We start from the raw sequence: 18,051 nt of genomic DNA on the forward strand, positions 1-18,051 counted from the left end.
ATATGTGAAAAATGAGATGTTTTTCTAACATTCAAGCATTAAAACCTCTACTAGTTGAGCCCAAAAAAACTAAATTAAGACTTTGTAAAAGGGCAAATTAGGTAATCTTTAAATATCTATTCATTATTTGCTTAATTGTTTTTCAATTTACCTCTAGGTGCCATGTCTACTTCCTGTCCTGATGTTTAAACTGGCCAGAGTGTCTGATCCAGCTTTGAGTCTCTCTGTTCTCTATACTCTGCCAAGACTGGGAACCCACAAGGTACAATCATTAATATGCACAGCATGCACTGATTACCTAAATCAGAAACTTAATCGATATAAATATTTTTCAGCAAATGAGTTTTCTTGATTTTGAAAGTTCCATCAAGAAAAATAATTGGAAGTTAAATTAAATGTGCAGAAAGCACAAATTGTATTAAAAAGATGCATTAACATGTATGGCAATCAAAATTATAATAAAATACAGAACCATTAACAGGTTATTATAGCGCAGTTTCACCGAAATATGAATCTAGTCCGTCTGCATGGATTTTGGGATACTTTGCTTCCTCTGTTGCTATGGCAACAGCTCACCTGCAGCTCCAGCCATTAACCTGACCATTGTCTGTGCCATTGTTATTCATTTGATTCCGCTAACAATACATATTATTCATAAATCTTGTATGCCAAGTGTGTACTTCTGTAACATTTGGCTTTGCTTGTAAAATGCTGCATCAACAAAAACATATTCTGTAGGTTGCACAATGAGTGCACACTATACTATAAAATATGAATAAATGAGAGAGGGGAGATGCTTGTAGTTTTTGCTGATGTTATTTTAAATGCTTAGGCACTCTATCATCAGCCTTTGAATGTGGGTGGCAGTGTTTTCCCCTTTAATGTAGTCCTTAACTTGAGTTTTTTGTGTGAATCTGTGAGATACTTTTATTTTTAAAAGCACAGCAGAACACAACCTGGCCTGAAGGTCACAGCCGAAGCATTAAAAAACATAAAAGCATTAGGTAATTTAAGTTGCATATATTAACTAAACTAATAGTTTGCATATATCCAGTCCTGCTCTTCATTATGTTTTGGCATTATGTAGATGTGTGTCCTGTCTAAAATCTCGTGTCTTGTAGTTCTGTATCCCGCAGGTGCTTCATGTTCTCCAGACTCTGGGCAGTTCGTCCAGACTGAGGCCTGTGGCTCTACGCCTCTTAACTCTGTTATGGAAAAAACAGGTGCAGTTAACACTAAACTCATTCAAATCTGTTCTTTGTGTGTTGTGTCCAGTTTCTGAGGCCATGAGGCAATGATTGAGGCACTGATGTTGAAAAATCAGTAATTAAAATTGATATACGTATATCCATTTGACCATTTTGGTTTATGCTTTGTAAAATCAAAAGCATATTCATATAATATTATTATGTATTTGTCATTAAATGATGCTTCTGTAATGTTTTGAGCACTGTTATTGAGGCATACATTATTATATTAATTAAGCTTTATTGTTTCATATTTATTGTAATTATAATTAATATATATATATAAATAAAAATAACAATATATGAATATATCTATTTTAAATAAATATGAAATAATAAAGCTTAATTAATATAATAATGTTTTATATATATATATATATATATATATATATATATATATATATATATATATATATATATATATATATATATATATATATATATATATATATATATATATATATATATATAGATTAAAAAGAAAGTTTTATTTCACTGAATAAATTTTTTTTGAAATAAAATGTGCATATAACTGCCCTGTAATTAATTAAATGAAAATCTATTATATTAATTAATATAATTTGATTATTATAATAAAACTTTATTATTTTAGTAATGTCATTTAGTAACGTTACTGTTTTCATCATTAGTTCACAAGAAATTTGTTAATAAACAAATTAAGATTTATTATTTCATATTTTAAATAGATATATTCATATTTTGCCATTTTGTTTTATGCTTTGGTTGGTTGGTTGGTCATTCAAAGTGCAGAAGTACTTACTTGTTCAGCCTTAGCTGAAAATTGAAATATATTATATTTATATCTCATTATAGATAATTGTATTTAGGTCTGAGAGACTTTTGTGTCATCTGCTAATTTAATGCAAAATACAACGTAATTATATTAATTTATATATTATAATATTATAGTTTGAGTGGCTTCGGTTTCATCTAATGATTAATACAAAGTAATTCATAACAATGAATATTTTCATATAATATTATTCCTGTGTGTAAGACTACAAAAAAAATTTAAATTCATAATTATGCACATAACTTAATGATTTGATCCCTGTAATTAATGAAATACAATTATTATTATATTAATTAAGCTTTGTTATTTTAGTAATGTAATTCAGTAATGTTACAGTTTGCATCATTAGTTTACAGAGAATTTGTGTATTTTAGAAAAATTAACATTTTAACTGAAATATTAGATATTAAAAAATAATATCAGTTTTGATCCTCAGTCCTAATATATTATCTGTATCTGTATGATCTGCTATGCTGTATATCATAGTTCTATTGCTTTCAGGATCGATTTCTGAGACTTTTGACATTTGTATAGGACCGTGTGTATCCGGACCTGCAGAGACTGATGTCACATCTTGAAAAATCCTCAGTGGTCATTGGAAAAGATACGCAGTGGGAGCAGATATTGGCCAGAGCAGCTTGCATCCGGGACATCTGCAGAGAGAGGTCTGCTTCATCCAAACCCTGAAAAATGGAGTTCATTTAGCACACGGGACAATAAGCCACCACTGTACTATCTTCTGATATATTTGTCTCTTATAGACAACACTAACAATTTACCATCAAAGGTTTAATTTCTGTGATTTCCTGAGCATTGCCGCACTGGTGTGGTCACATTCATTCTCTCTGTCGTACACATATTGTTCCAGGCCGTACCAGCACGGAGGAGACATGCTGGCTGCCATCAGCGACACACTGCTGCAGTTCTCCAGGAAGGATCAGGCCACCCCTGTTGCTCTGGCACTATCAGGCTTGCAGGAGCTCTGTAGGGCTGAGGTCAGTCTTTCTGTACCTATGTATCAAAGAGGTGTTCACTGGCTCTTAGAAATATGAAAGAGAATATGAAAATGCATTTTTATTTCCAAGCTATTAGTGTAACTTTGATTGGGTAAACCGGTGCCACCCTGGCCCTTATGTGCCTTCTCGCCTGTTATGAATATAATCATTTCAGGGCTCAACAAGGATTTTTGCCCCATTGGTAAAGGATTGTATTTTCACGGACCCTAACATAATATTTATGTAATATTATATATATTATATATATATATCTAAATATTATATATATATATATATATATATATATATTGTTTTATACTATAGTTATTGTAGTTATTTATTTTATTTTAATATTTATTAAAACATTTATTTAGAAAATATTATTTACTATTATTCATTTTGGAGCCTTTTTTTTAGCTGGATAGATAATTATCTGACAAAAAAAGTTGCTAAGCGCAAAAAAGTTGTAAGGCATAAAAATACATGCACATGATTATAATAATGTAATACATACACTACTGTTCAAAAGTTTGGGGTCTATATTTTTTTTGTATATATATCTTATGCTACCAAGGCTGCATTTATTAATCAATTATATAATCAAAATACAGAATATGAAATATTATTAACATTTTAAATAACTATTTTCTACATATATATATATATATATATATATATAGTATATATATAGAGAGAGAGCTCTGGAAAAAAATTAAGATATATATATATACGCCTAATACGCCTAATCTATATATATATATATATATATATATATATAGATTAGGCGTATTAGGCGTTTCCATACACATAAACATTACCTGTATTTTCAAATGTAATTTATTAATGTGATGCAAAGCTGACTTTCCAGCATCATTACTCCAGTCTTCAGTGTCACATGATCCTTCAGAAATCATTATAATATGCTGATTTGCTGCTCAAGAAACATTTATGATTATTATCGATGTTGAAAACAGCTGTGCTGCTTAATATTTTGGTGGAAACTGAGATCAAACATTTTCAGGATTCTTTGATGAATAAAACTACATTTACTTGAAATGAATAAAAAAATTGAAACAATGGTGTTAACACCTTTACTGTCATTTTTTAAATACATTTAATGCATAAAATAAAAAGATGAATTTCTTTACAGACCCCAAACTTGTTATATATAGATTGGCTTACACTGGCCAACCGGCCATCCTTACTGTGGAGCCCTGCAATTGAATATTCTTCTTACCTGCTTTCTGTTCAGGTAGTTGATATCAGCTCCACGTGGAAGGCGCTCTCTCCTAAGCTGTGCTGTGACACCAGACCCCTGGTCCTGAGGGCCACAGCTGAACTTCTGGCACTAGTACCTGCTTTAAATGTCAGAACAGAAGAATATGAGGCACGAGACCACCAAACACTGTTTCTCATTGCTAGATGTGTGGTATTTTGAATTACTTCAGGCTTAATGTCTTTTCCTTACAGAAATTCAGAAATGAGGCAGTGAGTGTTTTATGGGGCTTCGCTCTTAGTCAGGTGAGCGCTGACATTTTCAAATGGTAATGAACAGTAGGAATGGGCAGGATGGTTGACTAGTCATCCAAAGAAAAGTCATGCCATTTTATGTATCCATTTATATGTAGCAAATATGTATTTGCATTTATTCTGTACCAGTGATGAGTGAATGGTGATATTCAAAGCTTTTTTGGCTTCATCAGGACCCAGGGGTTGCAAGCCAAGGTTTTAAATCCCTGTCAGAGTATTCTGAACCATCTCACACCATCCTACACTTACCAGAGCAGGTGAGAACGTCTATAAAATGCCCTCACATTATTTCTGTCTACCTTTTATTTATTTATATACACTCACCTAAAGGATTATTAGGAACACCATACTCATACTGTGTTTGACCGCCTTTCGCCTTCAGAACTGCCTTAATTCTACGTGGTATTGATTCAACAAGGTGCTGAAAGCATTCTTTAGAAATGTTGACCCATATTGATAGGATAGCATCTTGCAGTTGATGGAGATTTGTGGGATGCACATCCAGGGCACGAAGCTCCCGTTCCACCACATCCCAAAGAAGCTCTATTGGGTTGAGATCTGGTGACTGTGGGGGCCATTTTAGTACAGTGAACTCATTGTCATGTTCAAGAAACCAATTTGAAATGATTCCAGCTTTGTGACATGGTGCATTATCCTGCTGGAAGTAGCCATCAGAGGATGGGTACATGGTGGTCATAAAGGGATGGACATGGTCAGAAACAATGCTTAGGTAGGCCGTGGCATTTAAACGATGCCCAATTGGCACTAAGGGGCCTAAAGTGTGCCAAGAAAACATCCCCCACACCATTACACCACCACCACCAGCCTGCACAGTGGTAACAAGGCATGATGGATCCATGTTCTCATTCTGTTTACGCCAAATTCTGACTCTACCATCTGAATGTCTCAACAGAAATTGAGACTCATCAGACCAGGCAACATTTTTCCAGTCTTCAACTGTCCAATTTTGGTGAGCTTGTGCAAATTGTAGCCTCTTTTTCCTATTTGTAGTGGAGATGAGTGGTACCCGGTGGGGTCTTCTGCTGTTGTAGCCCATCCGCCTCAAGGTTGTGCGTGTTGTGGCTTCACAAATGCTTTGCTGCAGACCTCGGTTGTAACGAGTGGTTATTTCAGTCAAAGTTGCTCTTCTATCAGCTTGAATCAGTCGCCCCATTCTCCTCTGACCTCTAGCATCAACAAGGCATTTTCGCCCACAGGACTGCCGCATACTGGATGTTTTTCTCTTTTCACACCATTCTTTGTAAACCCTAGAAATGGTTGTGCGTGAAAATCCCAGTAACTGAGCAGATTGTGAAATACTCAGCCCGGCATGTCTGGCACCAACAACCATGCCACGCTCAAAATTGCTTAAATCACCTTTCTTTCCCATTCTGTTATTCAGTTTGGAGTTCAGGAGATTGTCTTGACCAGGACCACACCCCTAAATGCATTGAAGAAACTGCCATGTGATTGGTTGATTAGATAATTGCATTAATGAGAAATTGAACAGGTGTTCCTAATAATCCTTTAGGTGAGTGTATAGTATATCTGTAATAGTGACGGTGATCTTGCTAACAGGCCAGGCCCATACCAAAGGAGCCTGAGGAGGAGGATGAAGGGAAGGAAAATGAAAAGGATGAAGATATTTCAGTGCCAGGGGCGTCTTATGTCAAACTAGTTTGTCTCACACCACAATCCATTTTACCAGGTATGATTATAAGGTTATGGTGACTAACAGACTGTTAGTAGTCAAGCTCTTTTAAATGTGTCCCTGAAACACTTCCATTGTAGTTTTGAGTTTTCTTCCTGGAAAGTATACATAACAATATTCCTCATTTAAATAATTCCCTCCCAAGACATATGCAAAATAAAGGGGTGATGTCCAGATGAGTTGCATTAATAGTGTGTTGTCGCCATGTCCAAGAGACGGAATTATGGTAAGAGATATGACATTTCAGAAACACACTTGAAGCGGTTGACCAATCACAACACACTGATCCAGCTGACCAATCAGAGCATATTGTGCCATTCGGAAGGCGGGGCTTCATAGAGACTGGAACTAAACAGAGTGTTACTGACAGACTGGGAAGAGAGGTGCTGCAACAATGTGAAAAATGTTTATTGAACGTTCAAGCATAAAAACCTATTCTAGTAGACCCCCAAAAATAAACTTTTTTAAAAGGGCATAATAGGTTCTCTTTAGTACAGCATATTTTGACTCAATATGTGCATTATTTGTGCTACATACAGAAATGTATTAGTTTTGTCAGACTTCCTTTTGCTTCTCAAAAACCCACATTGAATAGATGGTTGTTGATTCTTGTTTCATATAAGACAAACGTGTGAACACATATCTCATGAGATCTTTTTGTTGTCCATATGTCCAGAGGTTAGCGTCTGGAGAAAACGGTGATGTCATCAGCTCATTTCAATTATCATACAGTGACAGTATGGGCAGATCTGTAATTTAGTTTATATGGTTAATTTAGTTTACTAATTAGATTTATTTGGATATTTAGTTGAAATGTAGTGTCCCCAACTGAGCAAGCCAAGCCAGAGGCGACAAACTGCAAAAAGAAACGATGTATTTGCAGGATATTTTTCATATGCTATCACACTACTTTCAAAACTGATAAAAGCACATTCAAATCAGAATGATGGCAAATTTCAAGCATTTCTGCAGAGATTATTTTGAAATATAGAAAATCTAGCTCCCTGTTGTTAGTGTTTTTTAAGGTCAGTGTGTTATGAGTGACATGCATGTTTTCTGAAGGAGAATTTGTTGCCAGTGATTGGTGGAATGAGCTTATTTTGAGACATGAAGTGTTTTGTTGGTCTGAGTGAGTTTTAAGGGGTTGGATTAACTTTAATAGCGTTAATTAATCTTGAAAATGCAGATTGTATGAAGAGTTTTAAAAATGTGGTTTCAGTATTGAACAATGCTTGTTAGCAATTGAAGAAACCTGAAAGATAGGCTACACAAAAAAAATTAAGACTATGACACTGATGATGAATAAACAGTATAAGGTAGAAGTCCCAAACCAGATTTTGTTAATACAATAATGTTAGTTGTATGTTGGTATGAGAGACCAAAGTAAAAATAAAATGGCATTTTGGGGTTACGGAAACAAGAGTTACCATGGTAAATAGTACACAATATTAAGATGAACTGTTAATGAAACATATGAATAGGCTACTGATCCTGAGGATGAATGAACAACATCATAAGTTTCATTTACTGGCACTTTTTGGTAATTTCATGACTTACTAATTAACATGCATTGTTGCGTGCTCGTAGATTATTGTGCGCTTTATTTATAATCAAGTGAGATCCACCGCGTTTGCGCGTGCAATTGAAGAGTGCGCGCTACGAGCACAATATTGACTGTCTGAGAGGACAGGAAAAAATTCTGTAACCTAGGCTACTTGTTATACAGATCTTTATTATGCTACTGGTTTCGATTGTGTTGATACCTTACAGATAATAATTATGATCTTTGCATTTGTCTTACCGAATGTGGCATCTTCCTGTCAGCAAGTACAGTTTGTCTATGAGATTTTTTTTTAATTAATGCCGGTGGCGCAGTGTTGCCAGATATTACTACGAAAGACAAGCAAAAACAAAAAACAAACAAATAATATAAATCCGATATAATTTTAAAAAAGCTTGTGTTTTGGGAATAAAATAGATATATCACTAACCCTAACATGCAACTTACCACTTTATTAACTTCCTAAAGTGTCACGTTAAGTGACTGGACCTCACTTACATAAAGCTCTCGAGTCCCGTTCACTCTTCTCGCAGCGACATGAATCGCAAACAGTCAAATGAGCCTATAGGAGGTGGTTCACACGGCTTATTAGTCATTTAGAGAGCTTGACATTTTATTTTTGAATATGAAAAAATGTACCGAGGTCCGGACCTCGTTGACCTCATAGCTGGCTACGGCCGTGGTCATTACCCATTGTGATCGCAATCGATCAAACGTTTTTGCATTCTCATACTGGCCATTTTCCCCCTTTGGTTATGCCAACCCCCCTCCCCTATATACACACACATGCATACACACGCACACACATACCTTGACTATCAGCTATTAATGTCATATTGTCTAACTCAAAGAATTTCAAAGCTATGATGTTTTCCAGTGTGCCATATCTCTTTAAAACAAGAACCAAGAAAGATTTTGTTCAAATGTAAAGATTATTCAATTATTCTATTTTAAGATGGTCTTTGTATGAACTTATAGAAATATATAGAACTGAAATTCTCAGGTCATTCAAAAACTGAAAATATCAAGATAAAATGTTTTTTTTTTCTTGTGGAAAAAGTAAAAATATTTCATAAAACATTTCATAAAATGGCTTGCAACACATGGTTGATCATGCAATAATGTATGATTTGTGAGCAAATTGTTCTGAGTGTTATTGTTTTATAGACGGTATACTTGTTCTTGTCAGTGAATCAGTTGAACCAGTCTTAATGGAGGTATATGTTGATGTCATATAGATATCTATATCTCTGTTAATGAATGTTAATAGGGTTGTTAACTTAATAATTGTCTACCTGTTCAGATCATTCATAAGACAGCTGGCTGCATTTTTACAGTGGCAGTAGAAATTAGGACACATATTATGTACTAAAATTGTACATATCGTAGACCCAAAGTGTGACAGTTTCACAGTTACTGTGGTATAATTATTACAACAATATTGTAACATTATAACAATATAACATTAATACCAAGGTCTGTGAGTGTCTGTGAGGCTAAAAGCAAAAAATGCAACATAAACCCACAACAGAGACTACGCTGACTTAATAAATGACACAATATAGAATATATTATAGACTTATTATTATAAAGACTGCTGCTTTTATATATACATGTTTTAAATCTACTGTTTAACCTTTAACAGAAACCAACTTAATTCATGAATTTTGTCTTCTAATACAGCTCTTGAGACGTTCCTAACAGCTCTAGTGAGGCAGGAGATGAACCAAATGCCCCGTGGCGTGTACCATTCAGCGCTGAGTGGGGGAAATTTGCGCTCTGACCAGGGAAAAACTGTATCTGGAATACCTTCTTTCATGCTGAAAACCTATGAGAAGAACAAGCAGCCGGGTCTTAAACCTGGCTTAGCAGGTACTGATACATTCAACTCAGAATTGTGGGTAATTAAAAAGCATTTAAAATTCTTATGTTTGTCACAATTGAAGTAAAAAAAAAATTGCCCAATGCATAATTCTGTTTGTGCTGTTAAATGTATTAAATAAACATATTTTCCTTTTGATTGGTCGGTTTCAGCTGGGCTTCTACTCTGTTATGACCTTCCTGTTCAGACTGACAAAGATGGACGTCCAATCAACCGCTTCCGTGTCAGCAGAGGGCGGAGTTATCAACAAATGTTAGCCACCCTTATTCATGAGGTACCTTTCAGCATGGACTTACCCCAAATATATATAAATAATGTATAACATATGTACACACATATAGTATATTATATAAACACAAACTTTTATGTTATGTTATTAATCATGATGAATTGATTTGACAGCACTAATAATAATATTTTTTTAATATTATTAATTATATTGTTCTTTTTGCATTTTCCTTCCAAGTTTTCATGATCATAATGTGTTCAAATTTTTGAGTTTGTGTGTAATTCTTGTTTTTGTCATTGGTGATTTGTGTTAGATTCAATTTTTTAAAATTGTTTTGTTTTGTAAAATATTGATCTATTTTGTGAAATATGTATATATTTGTCAATACAATACAAAAATCAATACAATGAAAGGAAATGCAAAAAATAGCACCATAATGTATAAATACTTTTTTTTATTATTATTTAAATAATTTATCTTGGTCACATACTTTGTCTTTTGCTCTCTTTTTTTCCTCTCAGGTGAACATCCAGCCGTCTGAGTGGCATCGCTCTCTGCTTTTGCCCCAGGCCTGGCGGGGCTTCATGAGCCGGGCTTACCATGCAGTTCTGCAGGTAATTCTTCGAACCATCAAATCAGATGTATGAGGAAAAAGACGAGCATTTATAATTAAGACCATCATTTATGAGATAAAAATAGATGTAATTATTGTCCAGGGTCGAAAGGCAGAGCTGGAGATGCTACAGAAACAGGGTAAAGCGAGTCCAGAGGAACTGCAGTTCAAACAGCACTATGCCTGGCTCTGGTAAGATTCACAGACACAGCTACAGTGAGGACTGTCCTGGAGTCTGTGTTAAAGTTGTGATGAAACGGAAGTGATGACAGAGCATGATTTGAAAATGTGATGACAGAACATAAGCACCACCTACTGCCAGAGAGTAAGGCCGCGTGTCCACCAAAGTGTTTTTTTTTTCACACGGCTGGCTGGCGTATTCAATTGTTTTCAATGGGAGCGCAACGTTTTTAGAACGCCATGAGCGCAACGAGGCGCTGAGTGAGTATTTCACGCTCAAGCGCTGAGCGCTCAGCGTTTTCTACAGGTCGCCGAGAGTTGAAGAATGTTCAACTTTTAGCAAAACGCAGCGCTCATCACTGTCACTTTTCACCCAGCCGTCCAATCAGAGTGGAGGAGGGGCGGGACAAATACCACACCGACCAACCGCAACATTCTGCTTGTACTGTACAACGTCAACAGATGAAAACAAGCAGTATAATAATAACGGAACAAAATAATTTAAAACAAGAGCCAGAGCAAATACTTCACATTGTATCAGCATTTTTATATAGAATCAATACAGAAACAAACTATCTGTGAAATGCAATACTAGTAACACTTCCGCGGATATTCCGTATCATAACAAGCAAAGAGTCTCAACTGAAAAAAACACTGCGCTGCCAAACGCTCTCAAGCGCCCACAGCGAGACATTTTCAGCAGAGCGCCTAGCGTTTTCAGCTGGCTAAAAATGCTTTGGTGGACACGTGGCCTAAGGCCCCGTTTACACGTACATGGTTATTTTGAAAAACGGAGACATTTCCCTTCGTTTGCGCCCTTTGTTTACACGTAAACGGAGAATTACACGCAAGTGGAGATTTTTAAAATCTTCATTTATATGTAAACTGAGACAAACGGGTGTTTAGGCAGCCAACGTCACAGTATGCGCCAGAGCTCGCACCTACGTCAAAAGTGCGACCTATGTTTACATGTGAAGCGTTCAGAGTAGCAGTCGCATTTATGTTGGTGCAAACTCTTCTCGTGTTTTTGCGTTTGCAAATACAGCTGCTCCATTATGTCGAGGAGCAGAGACGAATAAGTGCTCGGAGGTCAGCAATTTGGCAACAACTTCTCCCTCCAACACGGAGAACCAGTCCACGTCACCGCCAGCGCCGCCGGTTTTGGGTCCGACCTGGGCGATCTGATGTCTGAAGTGATTTGTTGCTTTTTTCGGGATTCTGAAGTGATTTGTTGCTATTTTCGGGATTCTGATTGGCTTACGTGAGCTTGAGCTTCTCGTTACACCGCCACCTACCGGTTTGGCATGCTCTTGACGGCATATATACACGGGTACGTGTAAATGAACACTTTTCTGAAAACTGACATGTGTGCACAATGTTATTTTTGAAACCGGAGGGGTTGAAATGTCCGTTTATGAAAATAGCCGCCCATGTGTAAACGTAGCCTAAAAGTACATTTTAATTCAAAAGAAGCTAATGTGCATTCTAAAATTCTAAACATTTAAGATAATGTATATAATCATTTTAAATGAAAATAAATACACTTTATTGCCAAAAGTATTGGGACACCCCTCCAAATCATTGAATCCATGTGTTCCAAACATTTCCATGGCCACAGGTGTATAAAACCAAGAACTAGGCATGCAGACGCTTCTACAGATCTACATTTTTGAAAGGATGGGATGTTCTCAGGAGCTCAGTGAACTCAAGCGTGGTACCGTGATCGGTTGCCACCTGTGCAACAAGTCCATTTGTGAAAGTTCCTCACTGCTGAATATTCCATGGTCAACTGTTAGTAGTATTATAACAAAATGGAAGCAATTGAGAACAACAGCAACTTAAAGCCACACACACACACTCATCAGGCATAATAACAGATGACTACTGACAGGTGAAGTGAATAACACTGATTATCTCTTCATCACGGCACCTTTTAGTGTTTGTGATATGTTAGGCAGCAAGTGAACATTTTATCCTCAAAGTTGATGTGTTAGAAGAGGAAAAATGGGCAAGCGTAAGGATTTGAGTGAGTTTGACAAGGGCCAAATTGTGATGGCTAGACGACTGGGTCGTGGGGTGTTCCCGTCTGCAGTGGTCAGTATCTATCAAAAGTGCTCCAATGAAGGAACAGTGGAGAACCGGCGACAGGGTCATGGGCGGCCAAGGCTCATTGATGCATGTGAGAAGTGAGGGCTGGCCCGTGTGGTCCGATCAAACAGACAAGCTACTATAGAAAAATAGTATGCGCATTTATTACACACATTATATGAAGTTATCTTAAAATAAAGCTATAGATGCAAATAAAGTTATAGATGTAGCTCAGTAAGTACCAGATTGTTCAAAGAACCCCTAACAAGCACAAACGTCATAGTTGACCATAATCTGACCATTTGAATTATATTTAATAGTTTTCAGCACAAAAAGCTTCGTACTTTGAGAAACTGTCAAGATGAATGCAGCACTATAATGAAAGCCTCTAAAGAGTGAACTGTAATTGGAGCTTGCACCATAGGGAGGAATGTGAAGGTATTATTTTATACATCTCGTTGGTGTCAAGCCATCCAGAGCTGTTGAATTGTGATTGCTCTGGCCTTTTCAGCTGCTTTGAAAGGCATTTGAATGGAGACTGACATTTCAAAGTCCCATACAAATGCATGCACATCAGCATTAATCAAATTCATATAATCTTCCAATGTAAATCGGTTGGCATATATAGGCTGTTATTGTTCACACGGTGTCTGTCTTGCCATAATATGCCCTATCGCATAACCACGCAGTCTGGCAGAGCACCATAACTCAACCCCCAGGACGCCATTTTGACAGCCTGTCACCCGAAGAGTGATTGATGGGATAGCATGTTCAGATGGAAGCCAGAAGCTTCATTCCCCATGGCATCATGAATTCTAGTTTGTTCCGCAGTCTTTGTGTAATACAGTTATTCCCCTCCTGGGAGCTCAGGGCAGTCCATACGCGGTCACGTGCCCTGAAGCATGCTGGGAGGGTTGGATGGTTTGAGAACACTGGGATTGTAGGGTTACAGCTTTTTGTCCCTGCAGAGACAGATGTCAAGTAAAGATGGTTTAAGCTTGAGGAAATGAGGTAAACGTGTCTGATTTTGTCATATAGGGAATATGTACGTAATATGTACTATGTAATATGAATATGTAATATGTATGTAATATGAACTCTTTTAGTATTTATAGCGGGGTCCAAAAAGACTCGCAAAAATGCTTCTATTTAGCATTCCTTTAATTTAATAAAAACTTTCCTCATAGTTTATATTATATCAATGTTTAAAGGGGTCCTATTATGCTTTTATACATTTTCAGCTTTCTTTAGTGTGCAATGTTGCTGTTATTCTCTATATTAGTGTGCACTGTTTCTGAACTCCTTAAAGGGTTCGTTCACCCAAAAATGAAAATTCTGTCATTAATTACTGACCCTCATGCCGTTCGACACCCGTCAGACCTCCGTTCATCTTCGGAACACAAATGAAGATATTTTAGTTGAAATCTGATGGATCTGAAAGGCCTCCATTGGCACAATGCACGGTTCACTCTCAAGACCCTTAAAAGGTACTAAAGACGTCGTTACAAAGTCCATCTCACTACAGTGGTTCTACAATAACTTTATGGAGTGACGAGAAGTTTTTGTGCGCAAAAAAACCCTAAATAACGATTGACGGTTTCAAAACACGGCATCATGAAGCTTCGAAGCGTTATGACGGTAAAAGTCATGGGCATTTAATAATGCAATACTAATGCAAGGATGCAATACTAATGCAATACTAGACATTGCAGTTAAGCACACCTGCAAACTTGTCGCTTTTCGGCGACAATCGCCGTTTTCTTGGTCAATTGGGTCATTTACGTCAATCGCGTAGAACCGGACAGTTTTTGTTTTGGGTAGGGGGGGGGGGGTTCAGTGCACGCGTGTAATGTTACCGAGCGGTTTCCGGGTGCAATCTTTAACAGTTCACGTCGGCTTGTTTTAAGTGCGGAACACACTTCAATCCAAGTTCCCACACGAACATATTAAGTATTCAGTCCATTTTCAGTGCCCCCCCCGGCACTGTCACCTTTTTTACTCTGAGGAGTTTGCAGGTCTGGTTAAGGCATGACCATTGGGCAGTGAAATGCTCGTTGGGTCAGCAGGGTCAGACAAAAACATGTGGCGGAGAAAAGACACCTGTTAACTGCAAAAGAATTAAGAATTAAGGTGAAGAATTAAGGGTGAAACCATCAGGAACCCTTTAGTCTCCAGTGCCACCATTTTCCAGAGCTGCAACCTACCTGGAGTCTCCAGAAGTGCAAGGTGTCAGGATCTCAGAGACTTCAGTTAGGTAAAGAATCCTAAAAAATGACCCCCACGAAAATAAGAATCACAAGCTGAAGTGTTGTAAAATACATGAAGAAGGTTTTTTTATAGGCTTTATGGACAGATAGGTTGAGAGTGACTCTTGAAAGACCAGCACCACATCCTCTTGCACCACCGTTTGAAGAATTCATCTTCCAGAATCTGGCAGTACGTTTTGGGAGTTCATTTTTAGTCCATCCTGAGTCCATCCTGAAGTCCGTTTTGCAGAGATGGACTAAAAATTAACTCCCAAAACGTTCCATGCCTAATAATTCTGCACACAGTGTATAACAGAAGTAAAATAACTATATAATATATATTTTTCTCATGAAGTAAAATTTCTCATATCATGAAAAATGGGAGGACCAACCCATATTCCATCATGAGAAATCAGGTCACCCTATTACAGAAGGGTCCAAAAAATCTGAGACCACTAGTGAAAATGCTTGCATGTCTACAATGTATACATTTTTCTTCATAATTTGTAAGCATATTCATTGGAAAGTTATATTGAAAAATTTTAATAAATGAATAAATGAAATAAACTTTTATTTATAAATTAAATAAAAGAACTTTGTGTAAAACTGGATGATCATGTGATCCGGTATCATTTGAGAATGATTCAAAGAGCGTCTTGATGTTTAGTGAAAGCAAGAACATCTGACCTTTTAAAATTGGAAATATTTCTTATCCATTTTATGTCAATGCTAAGTTTCTTTGCTTAAAAAATGTTTCAGAATCTTCCTGCATTTCCTTGTTTAAATTGGATGAATCCCAGATTTTCACTTTTGGGACCTACTGTGCTGTATGTAGCCGTGTGAGTGGTACCTGCGCTCTTAAATCATTGCCTGAGGAGATGAAAGCTCCTCTTGTCAGTCTGTGGAGCACTTTAAATCATCTCTCTCTCTCTCTCTCTCTCTCTCTCTCTCTCTCTCTCTCTCTCTTTCATTCTGTCTTTCCTCAGGGTCAGAGACCAACTGACTGATGTGGTCAAATCTGCCGCCAAGTAAGCTACTAAAGCTGCCGATATTCTTTGTTTTGTTCTTTATTTCTCTTTAATAAGCTTTCTTTCCAATATTTTTTTATTATTAAACCGAGTGCTTCATATTCAGAATCTGCAGTTTGCCTTTATTCACTGCAGTCTCTCAGGAAAACGTTTTTCTGTGCTTTATTGATTCATTGTTAGCTCATAATTTTCAGTCCTGTTTTCAAGCATCAATAGTAGAACCTGTTCAGCATTGCTACTGTAGTTCTGTTTAAAATCTATGAAAAATATGATTTTTATGTTTTGTTTCCATTTCCATCGACAGAGATAGTCCGGTCGTTCAGGGTAATTCGATATTAGCACTAAGTGGCCTGGCTGTCGTCTTGACCAGATACGAGAGCAACCTTCCCACACAGTCTGAAAGTGGATTTGAGGTGAGATGCAGCTTTATTAAGAGTCCTGGCTTTCCTACTCTCCTTTCAAAACAGAAAAAAAATCTTGAAACCTTCCACTTAAACTACTTTTCTATTCAAAGGCGGGTCCAGACACCCTTCCCACCGTTCATTGGCTGTCAATGGTGTCTGACACACTGCTGAGCATTGTGAGCAGTAACAGTAACCCTAGAGGTCAAGTCTTCCCATGGTTTATTCATGTGAGTTGTAACCGCCCAGGTGGGGTGTTCAAGAAGTCGTTTATTTTTACACACAGTGGTGCAGAAATGACACACGGCACCTTATTTGAAACATTTAATATCATGTGTTATTAAACTATATGCTATAAAGTCTATGATATTGTACCTTCCGCCCTTTTCAAGTAGTAGTGCTGCTGTATTGGTAACATTTTACAATAAAGTTTTTTAATCTAGGTTCATTTTCATCTCTATAAATATACCATTGTTCATTGTCGATTCATGTACGTTTATAATACATTCATTTTAACTAAATAAAAAGTATTTGTGTATATGAAGAGACTAACATTAAACATAGGGATGTGAATCATCACTGGTCTCACGATTCACCTTATTGTGAGTGTGCATTATAGCACAAATGTGCCATTCTTTTTTGTCTCACACACTTTTACTTTTAGCGCTCCTACTCCGGTGAGAACACAGCGAGTGTGATCGCGCGCTCCTGCGCTGCTCTGGGTCTGGCGTTGCTGGTGCCGATGTTGGTGACCTCACGCAAAGAGAGCGTTCCAACTATACTGGGCACTCTAGTGGCGGGACTGCCGGACTCGCCCACTGCGGACGAATCTCAGGCGGTTCAGTTTCACAGCGGCTTGGCTCTGGGCATGTTTCTAGCATGGCTGAATGATGAGAGAGTCAGGTGTGTGCGAGTTAATACCACAACAGAGAGACGTGTAATGTCCAAAACATGGAACTTGAGCTTTTTACTACACACTCCCAGTTGTAAATTAACACTTTAACAATAACTAACAATAGCTGTATCATGTTTGATGAATGCTTACTGACGTGTTTGCTTGTTTTCTTTGTTTTTTTGCAGTGATATATCTGGGCTGTCAGTGGCAGAGCTGCTGATGAAACATCTAGAACGACTGGAAGTTTGTTGCTTCAATCCCAATCTGGAGTACAAGTTAGTCTAATATGTTTTTCAGTGTACCCGTGGGATCTTAAAAAGTCTTAAATGTCTTTAAATTCAAAATCAAAATTTGAAGAATTTTCGCTGAAGTATTGAGTTCTAGGTCTTAAATAATTTTAAACGGGTCTTAATTTTCCTACATCCATGTAACGCTACCTCTTGCTCTTTGAAATGCTCCCGCAGTGTTTTAGAGAGAGTGTGTGTGTGTGTGTGTGTGTTTTAGTTCATTTTTTTGCTAGTGAGAGACCAACATGCATCTTATATTGCAGCCAATCAGCTTTCGTGATATTGGCGCTAGTCTCTTTCGGATTGTACCCATGATTGTACCACAGACATATCAAACGGATTTT

General features: G+C 37.1%; 1 protein-coding gene across 1 annotated transcript in view; it reads left to right on the forward strand.

The window, feature by feature from the left end:
- focad (focadhesin) overlaps positions 1–18,051 on the forward strand; it is a 96,088-nt gene that overhangs the window by 51,860 nt on the left and 26,177 nt on the right. Inside the window, exons 12-28 of the mRNA XM_079841949.1 lie at positions 158–262; positions 1,122–1,223; positions 2,596–2,726; positions 2,930–3,056; positions 4,309–4,443; positions 4,527–4,577; positions 4,760–4,843; positions 6,165–6,294; positions 9,542–9,730; positions 9,893–10,014; positions 10,491–10,583; positions 10,686–10,774; positions 16,083–16,124; positions 16,429–16,537; positions 16,639–16,755; positions 17,190–17,428; positions 17,606–17,695. Of these exons, the coding sequence (XP_079698075.1) occupies positions 158–262; positions 1,122–1,223; positions 2,596–2,726; positions 2,930–3,056; positions 4,309–4,443; positions 4,527–4,577; positions 4,760–4,843; positions 6,165–6,294; positions 9,542–9,730; positions 9,893–10,014; positions 10,491–10,583; positions 10,686–10,774; positions 16,083–16,124; positions 16,429–16,537; positions 16,639–16,755; positions 17,190–17,428; positions 17,606–17,695 (1,955 nt within the window). The remainder of the gene's footprint in view (positions 1–157; positions 263–1,121; positions 1,224–2,595; positions 2,727–2,929; positions 3,057–4,308; positions 4,444–4,526; positions 4,578–4,759; positions 4,844–6,164; positions 6,295–9,541; positions 9,731–9,892; positions 10,015–10,490; positions 10,584–10,685; positions 10,775–16,082; positions 16,125–16,428; positions 16,538–16,638; positions 16,756–17,189; positions 17,429–17,605; positions 17,696–18,051) is intronic.

Source organism: Gobio gobio, assembly GCF_949357685.1.
Source record: "Gobio gobio genome assembly, chromosome: 2".
Classification (NCBI taxonomy): Eukaryota; Metazoa; Chordata; class Actinopteri; order Cypriniformes; family Gobionidae; genus Gobio; species Gobio gobio.